This window comes from Rhopilema esculentum, chromosome 4 (genome assembly GCF_057945365.1).
Source record: "Rhopilema esculentum isolate cy_ngs chromosome 4, ASM5794536v1, whole genome shotgun sequence".
Lineage (NCBI taxonomy): Eukaryota > Metazoa > Cnidaria > Scyphozoa > Rhizostomeae > Rhizostomatidae > Rhopilema > Rhopilema esculentum.
In genome coordinates this window covers 4019678-4029210 of record NC_142818.1, presented here as the reverse complement: position 1 = coordinate 4029210, position 9533 = coordinate 4019678, and the positions used below count along the sequence as shown (strand labels likewise).

The window sequence follows — 9533 nt, the reverse complement described above, 5'->3', positions numbered from 1 at the left end:
ATTGCGTAAGCCATCTATATTCTTGCATATTTTGAGCACAATTTGCGACAGGTATCAAACATGAACAACAAAGATCTCTTTATACACAAATTCAATTTATCTTTCCCGAGCCAACATCAGTATTCCCAAGGCCTAATTTGTTTTACGTCAATGAAACGGCTTTCGTCAGAATATTGGCTAAGAATAGCAAACAACATAAGATATTAATGGACGTACGAGTTTAGGTATTGCCTATTAATCAGACACTGGGAATCGCCATCAGAAACCGAAACCAATGTTATAATTATGCATTTCTCATTAATTTTTCAAATTATCCTCAGTAATATCAGCTCAGAAGCAACATAGGGACACCATAGGCTTATCCACTGCTCTTTGATGACTATAAAATCGTTTTCTGACGTTAATCGTTTTAAACAAAAAAACTTTAATACTGATCTCGGATGTATTGTACAGAATTTATTAGATACTGATCTCGGAGACAAAATTTGGAGTTTTCAAAAAAAAAATTATTTTACTCTAATGTTGACGCTTGGAATTAAATTCGACTGTATTAGGAATATTCCTACCATTTTCGAATTCAGAACTCATAATTAGTTGAAAAACTAATTATTAAATCGACAATAATTCCCTAATTTGACATTACGTTAGTTAAAATTTTTAGCAAGCATTTTTATCTAGACGACTTAATACTTTATTTTGTGAGATAGAAGATTTCTTAATTTAGTTGGTCGACCCTATGGTGCATTACTTTGAAACTTGCATCTAAAAGGCAACAGACGGAATGGTAGGTTTGATTGCAGGAATTGGAACAATAAGGTGGTACAAAAATTAAAAATGGCTTTGAAAAAGCAAACATTTGAAATAAACTAAAGCTTCAGACATTATGGAGAGAAAAATGCCTGAACATAGATCGAAAACTCTAAGTTTAGACCTATATAAATGAAAAAACCGTTATTTTGTGGCGAAAGAAGTTCATTTTCATTTTAGGATTCCATTTGATATATTCTAAATTGGCAAGCGGCACTAATCGGGCAACTTTAACAGTCATGTGATCACATTTCTGATTGGTCAATTTCGGCCAACAACTGATAAATATTTTTCCTAACTTAAGGGCTTTCGATCCATGTTCTGATGTGTATACGCTGGAGAGTGTCGGACGAAAAGCTTCGAAATGTTTGTTTTTCTAAATCATTTAGAAATAATTGAATGCACCTGATTAATTAAATACAGACACAACAACATCATTTTAATAAACGGATATCAAATATAAAATTGCTATGTGAAGCAAGATCAGAAATTGGCAGTTACACAAACAAAAATTAATAAAAAGGCAAAAAACCCTCATAAAACTCAATAGTGTTCATAACACTAGCAATTCTGTCTTTCTCAACGCATTATCATTTGGTCACATAAAACATTTATCAGATCAACTAGACAAACATGTCCCAATTAGCTAGGTACGACCTATATGATTGAGGTGGTATGTGACAAAAAAACTAAAATTTGGAGACAAGTTAAAAATACGTTTTAATAACACCTCACACTTTCGTTCCATCCAGATAGCACTCTGAGCCTCAATTTGCTTTCAATGGTTTCTGATATCATGGCAAGTTAGTTGACTCCATTCTTTTAACAAACAATTTCTGGGAAACTCTTTTCATGTTAACTGTGGATTACTACAACTCAAGAAGAGCCTCAAATAAACAGCCCTCGTATTTATTTCATAGATATGTCATATTAACAAGAAATACAAGTCCAAAGGGTCTTTCCATGCACAAACACAGAATATATACATTTCCGCCATGTTCTCTTCACTTTTATAAATCCAAAGGGTGGCACTTTCATCACAGAATAAAGCAACATCTGGTATGCATAACTTTACCAAGAGCAACAGAAATATTGTTCTTGTTCCCTTCATCAGCTACAGAATGTTTCAGTTCATTTGCTAATCAGTTCATTGCCTGGGTGGTGGCTGCATTCCAGGTGGTCCTTGTAGAAGAAATATTAATACATAGAAACAGGAAGTGTGAGCATTACCTTTAAATAAAAAGGACAGAGTGGTTTGGGGAAAACATGTCCCTGAGCCAGTTTGTTGCCAGTTTTGTTCTGTATTTCACTTAAGGTTACGGTAAACGTTTGCTGGATTAAAACATCATTTTTTCGATTTTTTCACATTCAAGTAGCCGAACTTTCAAGGCACACAATGCCACCAAATTTGAAACAAACAGAAATTTTGAAAGTAGAAAAAATCCCATGTAAACGAAGGTTTCCATAATTTCTTTATCAAAACTTTTAGTTGAGGCCTGAAAATCTCTTGACCTTTTAAGCCGATTATCGTCGCTTTGCGGTTGTAGTCGCATGTCTCATTTACAATATCGCATGGCACATCCATATACCCAATGTACGGCCGTGTTTATTTAAACAGGCTTATTGATCTTAAATCTTCAAGTGACTTGACCCGGATTACACTGTGGTTTACGAGTGTATCTTGCAAGTGCGATCAGTAAAATCCCGTTTTCTCCGGACTCGAAATTCCTCTACATGCAGGTACGAAAAAGCTATTATGTACCCAAGGAACCAATCGAATGGCTCGAAAATTTGCACACGGCCAGGGCAGACGTTGGGCAAACAAAGTGTATCTCAAAATATTTTTATTTTCGCTGCTCCGTCTTTTATACCCAAATACAGCTGCGGGTGGGTGGAACAATTATTTGCCAATTTTTGACAGGGTATAGTTTCAAGAAGAGGAGGAATTTAAAAAATCTGAGACACACTTTGGTAGCTTAGGACCTGCACTTCCTGCTGGTCTAAGTCAGATTTTGTTACCTCAAACACAAGGGTACATAATAGCTTTTGAAGGTGGTACACTTTTTGACCAGTAAATTCGCATGGAAAATAACATTTAACATTATTTGCCAATACTTTTTATCTGGCTAGATACGCCATAATCTTGTGCATCGGATGATATATAGTTTATCCAGATTCCTTGAGCCGTTTGGCCTTTAGGAAGAAAAAACCCATTTTCATGTTCAAAACGTTTACCGTAACCTTAAATTTGACAAGAACTTGTTGTTATAAGAGTGATATTTTGCTGCAAAATATCCTTTGTGGTGTAATTTTGGGATTTTGAATGCTATTGTGTAACCAAAAGTTAGTTGTAAGCGTTCCTTTATAACCCATGTTAAACAAACAATAATTTGTGCCTTATAAAATCCACTTGAACCACAGCAAAAACTAAACTGTAATATGTTTAGCTATAGAGCACATCATAAATTCAGGTTTAATCAAACAATGTAGATTCTAAAACATGCAACTTACCCATTCCAGGCCTTGCACCTGGTGGTGGCATTCCAGGAGGAGGCATCCCTGGAGGTGGCATTCCAGGTGGTGGCATACCCCTTCCCATCATGCCCATTGGCATACCAGGAGGAGGCATTCCTGGTGGAGGCATGCCCATTGGTGGTCCACCTCTACCTCCTGGACCCACAGGTCCACCTAAAACAAGAATATCAAATAATAAAGCAACAAATTCTAAACCATGATGGAAACTTTGTCAAGCACTCAATCTTAATAATGCATAGATGTTATACTCTTAAGCACTCAATCTTAAAAATCACTCTTAACCAAGACTTTGAAGTAATTTGATTGGTAATGTTGACAACGCCTTAAAACCTTCTTCATACTTGATCTTACAATTGCACTCTTCAGGGTGAAAAATTGAAGAAATTTTTGCAAGCTACAAGATCAATTTCTGCTAAAAAGGGAAATATAAGCCTTTAGGAGGCTCATTTGAGGTATGCTATGCTTCATCTCTTTCTTAGCAATTACATCACCTACCTGGGCCAGGGGGCCTGGATCCTGGTGGCCCTCCAGGTGGGCCACTTCCTGGTGGCCCACCACCAGGGGCTCCTGGGCCTGGTGGTCCAGATCCTGGTGTATATTGTTTAGGTGCAGCAGCTATAAAACAAAAACAAAGTTGCATTTTTTATGGATTGATGACTGAGTATTTGAAAGATACAAAATATAAACACACAGACACATATGCATATATCAAAATGCATTTTTTTAAAAAGGGTTCAGAAATAGATTGGGGGCATATGAAAAAAGAAAAACACTTACTGACAAAAGAAAATAAAACAAAAATAAAGAGATAATTTTTGTGCAATGTCAGACTTTTGTGGGAAAATTATAGCAGGCATGCTAACCACTGCACGTTTGAAAACATCCAGGCATATGGTGGCATGTGACATTGTTTCGCAAAAATTATTTGCCAATAAGAAAGTGTTGACACCAAAAATTTTGATGAAATTTATTTTGCTGAATCTTTTTGCATCACTACTAACATTTTATATAACAAAAATGTGCTATTTCTGAAGATTTGAGCAAGTTTTTACAGAAGTATAAACCAAACTTATTGAAAATATCAGCAAAAAAATGGCACTACAAGTACAGAAAATTTTTAGCCATATCACAAGCAGTTTTCATCAGCTTCAATAATGAATCCTTAGCAGAGTCAAAGGTGTAAACTTTTGCACACATCTCTTCTCCATTTTTATAGCCGGGTTTCATATTATCGGGATTTCACTGCAATATTTAATCTGCAATCCTGACAAGGTGTTAGGCCTTTTTGAAATGACAAGAAGTAATAGTACCAAGGATAGATTTACATTTAAACCTGTCTCAAAAACCAACAAAACCAATCATTGATAGAGAATTTCACTCTCAGAATAAAAAAAGCCGTGTGGTATTTTGAACTCCTTGATGGCAGTAGGCATGCTTGCGCATGAACGTGCTATTGCATGCCTTTCCGATGAAAGCCTGAATGTTCAGCTTACAAAATAAAACTACTAATATTTACCTGTTGTAGCACCCTTGGTTGCTGCAGCAACTTGAGGAGTCATGACTTGCTGAGAAGGTCCACCTACACCCCGAACTGGTCCAGACAATCCTGAAAAAAGATTTCCAGCTTATATATATATTTCTGACTTGAAAATTACAGATACAATATTCAGAAAGCAAAACCCAAACAAAAGGAATAACTAACCCCCCTTTTTTGATCATCAACAGGTGTGAGTGTGGCATATGTGCGAACAAATTTTTCCAACGGTAATTCAGGCATAGGGTATTTCACCATGTATTGGACCCAACCATGTATTAGACTCAAACAATTATTGGCTTTGTTCAAGGGCACATCTTTTACACGGTAACATTGACTTTTCCCAACATTTTCTAGGCAAAGGGTGAATTCATAGACAGAATATTATGATATTTAGAGCATCTAGTCTCTTAATTGGAATAACTGCACTTCTAATCAGAACAATAAATCACAAAAAGACATAGAAGGCCACCAAACCACAAGCTACATCTCCGTCCCACCCTTGCTTAACTTTTGATCTGTGCAAACTGTGAAAATTTCCAAGGTAAGGCAGACTGTTTGTCTGAAATACCTTTGTTAACTTAGTATGGAATCATGCTTGTCCTATCTTGGTCTTAAACTAAAGGTTGTAGAATACGCTTTGGCACATGGTATGAAGTTGTGAGAAAATAGTGAAGCGTCAAGAAAATTTGGAATTAACAAAACCCAATATTTCTATTTTATTATTTCAGAACAAAATTCAGCACATGTTAGGTTTCTTTAGTATTCCTTAAAAAAGGGATGTGTCTTACAAATGGCAACAACTATATACTTTCTTAGAATTTTAACATTAAATTAATGTGTCTTAGACCAAGATGCATCTTATACACAGTAAAATATGGGACTTTAAATCTTGCTATTGCTATCAACAAAATGGATTCTCTTTCTTTCTTTTTTGCTTTTAACATGTGAAATACACTATCCTTGTTATCCTTGGTTCAACTCTTGAAATGCTTTAAAAATACACACTGCAGGGGAGTCGTTTACTAAAGTTTCATTATTAACCAGTGCTTGTTTGTGTTTGGTCATTAAATACATCTTCTTATATTTTTTAGATGACGGATTCTGACCTGAAAGTAGTTTTTTTTGTGAAAAAGGGCCTATATTCAATGGCTTAATAAGATTGTTTAATTTATTTTAATTATATATATATATATATGTAAAGTTGCTAGATTAGTCAAAAATAAAAGCAGTGTTCACAATTTGGTGAGCCTTGATTAAATAGAGACACCTATGTAGAGTGCAGCTTTTGTGGATATTTATGGCATATGAAATAAGAGCTTAACTGCAGAACTCAGTAAATATATACATTCTTTGTAAAATTTATTACCTCAGAAATAAAACTGATGAATTTCTTTCAAGAAATGTTCTGATAATCAAAAAAGGTGATAATTAGCTTCCTGCATCTCATAACTCAAGCCAATCATTTTTGTATCCAGAAACTACTAAGGGCCTGTTTATATGAGTAAATTTATCCCACCTTTCAGACCATTATCTGGCAGTGGGGATGAAATCGTTGAATGTTTACATGCAGGTTCTATACCACTTTCCAGCTGTATGTGGAGAAAATCATCCCACCTTCCAGCCTATGTGCCAACAAGTGGTACAAAATTTGATCACGTTTTTATGAACATTTCATCCTATATTCCAGCTTCATCCCATCTTTCAGGGTTTGTATGGAAAAAATTCACCACATCACAGTGAGATCCTAACTTTCTCTCATGCCATCACTAAATTGGGCTGGCTTGTTTTCAATATAAATTCAAGAGTGGGATCTCACTTCTCAGCTCAAAGGCTGGAAAGTGGGTCAACTTTCCCCATATAAAAAGGACCTAAAGAGCTTGAGATTGATGGGTCAGACATACATGTGCATCTTGGTCCAGTTAAGGTAAAACAACAAGGAAGCACTGATATGTGACAGCAAAATAAAAAGTATAAAAATGGTGCATACCTGCAGGTGCGCCCATGCTTGTTGAAGAGACACCCCTTCCAGCAGCTCTACCGACACCTGGCCCTGGGGCAGCACTGGCTGCTGGTACCTTTGATCTTTCCTTAAACAGACACAAGGCAAGAGTATAGTTTTTCAAATAGATATATCAACTTATATTAACATATAAAACACAAATATATTCAAGCTATCTACCTGCAGTTTTGATGTAAATATCAAGCCAGATATTAATTAATTTTTCAGATGCGCTATTGGTTAGAATTCAGTTTGGAACCCATGTAGCTTACGCCAACGATATCTGATGTGGACCAACAGTTTCCTGTTGTATTGCTATTATTTTTTGATGTATATTCAGTGTATTTGTATGGATTCTACCCTCTAGTATAGCATGGATTAAAATTTTTGTGAATTGATTTTAATTTCCCTTTATTTGTTACATCTGCTTTATAGAACAATTTCAAACATTTTCATGGAAAATTAATACTTTATTGATATTGTTAATCTTTCTATACATGCATATATATACTGAAGCAGGTAGCTGTTTGCCAGACTGGAAACTTTGCTGCGCGCCCGCAATATATTGCCCGCGCACACCTCTGCGCGCTTTTGCATATTGGCCGCGCAAAATCCCCTAGATCCCTTGACAATAGGATTTAACATTATTAACAATAAAAATAACTAAGAGTGCATGATTTCAGGCGCGCAGTCTCAAATTTTCAAAATAAACTTGCCCGCGCAAGAAGCAAAGTTTCCAGTCTGGGCTGTTTGCAGCTACATGTAATCAAAATCATGCATGTTTTCCAACCTAGACAAACAAAATGTATCTGGACTGCAGGGAGTGTTATGTACTCGATTGGCATAGCTACTGAGAAAGCCCCTCCTTAAGAAATTTCCCTACATACAATTCCCTTATTTTCATATGACATAATTATGTATTTTGTTTTCTTTTAGACTTCTTCTGTTGACTTGTCTTGTAGTTGTATAAGTTATTAAGTTTGTATGTTACATTTTAAATCTAACTTTTGTCATTTTGCATTGAATGCAGTGGAAATTTAAACCAACTTGAAACTAAAACTTATACGAAACTGGATTGGGATTTATGTTTGAAAGTAAGTAGCTGGCCCATCCTAGGCTAGCACTAAACACATTCAAGCCTGGATGGGGCGCAGCTTCAACGATAAGTGAAATAACAGGAAAAACGTTGAGATGTGAATAAAAGATACCTGTTTGGCGGGAGGGGCTTCTACTGTCAAAGAAACAAGATGCTCTCCCCTGAGTAGCACCAATCCCAGGACACGTTTCTCTTCTCTCTCCTGGCCTTTGTTTTTAGGCTTAACTCTGCGAAATTCATCTGTATCTCCAAGAATGAGGTTCATGTGCTTGTCGAAGGCAAGAAAAGTCCCAATAAATACTCGACCATCTTGCAACGTGCATCTCATTCTGTAATTAATATGCTGCAGCATTTTGCTGCTCTTCCCTAACTGCGGCTGCGGAAAACAAAGACAAAATGTAAGAATTCAGCAGATTCTACAAAAAGGAATCGAGGGTTGAGAAAGAAAAACACGTCTTTATATAAGCTGTAAGATAACATACCATCTTGAGTTGCTGATTTTCTTGATCAACGTCGATAAAAATTGAAAAAATTGCCAGGGGTTAATCAAAGCAACTTAGGCCAACGCGCCATTTCCCACAACACTCGTGCAACAAACTTTTGGGCATGCGCGAAAGTAAAAAAAATTTACGATCTCGAGGCAAAATACCACGCAGCGGCACAAAAAGCTCACTGAAAAGCTTTAATTTTTCTCAGAATGGTTACGCGAGAAACTTGAATGGCTCTCAAGTTCCAAAATACCAACATATTCTGTTGGCAATCGTTATCAGTAACAAAAAACAATTTACATTACCATAAAAGGTGTCTTCTATATGTTTTTATATAACACAGTTTACAACGGTGGCTACTACGTGTAACGTTTGGACTCCCAACAGTTTCAGAGCTAGCTTTTGTGAATAATTTTGTTCATACAAATCCAGTTACTGGTTCATACATAGTTGATACAAGCTATGTATCATATTAGGAACTGGTCATTATTTATGGCCAGGGTTGGGGCCGAAGAGAAATGATTTTTCCTCAAGAAATTCGGTTTACCCAACACAAAACTCATTATGGATTTTTTATACCCAACGATAGCCTATAAATATTTTCTTCATACGCAACCTAAAGCCAAAAATTGGAAATACCGCAATTAAATGTTGAGAATAACGTGCGGCCTACAAACAAATCAAAACACCGAGATAAATTTCATAGATTTAAAAAATTGCCAATTTAAATGCATAAAACACAACGTATCTAGTCAAAAACTGATTATATTTTCAAAGTTTGTTTTCTTTAACTCAATGAATAAGAATAAATACTCTCACTTGATGAATAACAACATGTCGACATTCAATTGGGCTTGGGCGCCGCTGCTCGAGACCAGGCCTAGCTTTCGTCCTCCTTTTTGACGCGTCCCTTCGTCACGCTTCATTTTTGCTCTCCTAACAAAATTATCTCTCCACTGTCTTTGTGTCATGAATTGCTCCTTAGGGAAATGGGTGAAGGCGTTCATTACAAACAGTCGCAAGGATTATACCTCTGTGGGATTCTCCTGATTCCATCCGACTTTCTATTAT

General features: G+C 36.1%; 1 protein-coding gene across 1 annotated transcript; it reads right to left on the bottom strand.

Moving 5' to 3' along the window:
- Nucleotides 1-1178: 1178 nt before the first annotated feature.
- On the bottom strand, nucleotides 1179-8597 carry LOC148960318 (small nuclear ribonucleoprotein-associated protein B-like). The gene is made up of 7 exons (XM_089114034.1): nucleotides 8457-8597; nucleotides 8087-8350; nucleotides 6867-6966; nucleotides 4859-4948; nucleotides 3838-3957; nucleotides 3319-3495; nucleotides 1179-1989 (listed from the first exon to the last, which is right to left on the bottom strand). The coding sequence occupies exons 1-7, from the start codon at nucleotides 8457-8459 to the stop codon at nucleotides 1955-1957; spliced, it is 789 nt and encodes a 262-aa protein (XP_088970160.1). The 5' UTR covers nucleotides 8460-8597; the 3' UTR covers nucleotides 1179-1954.
- Between the last annotated feature and the right edge of the window lie 936 nt (nucleotides 8598-9533).

What these genes read in the sequence shown, in the direction of transcription:
- LOC148960318 (XM_089114034.1), bottom strand. An exon ending in AAGCATGGGCGCACCTGCAG is followed by an intron (nt 4,949 to 6,866) that starts GTATGCACCATT and finishes ATCTTTTTTCAG; the next exon opens with GATTGTCTGGACCAGTTCGG. An exon ending in ATCCAGGCCCCCTGGCCCAG is followed by an intron (nt 3,496 to 3,837) that starts GTAGGTGATGTA and finishes TTCTTGTTTTAG; the next exon opens with GTGGACCTGTGGGTCCAGGA.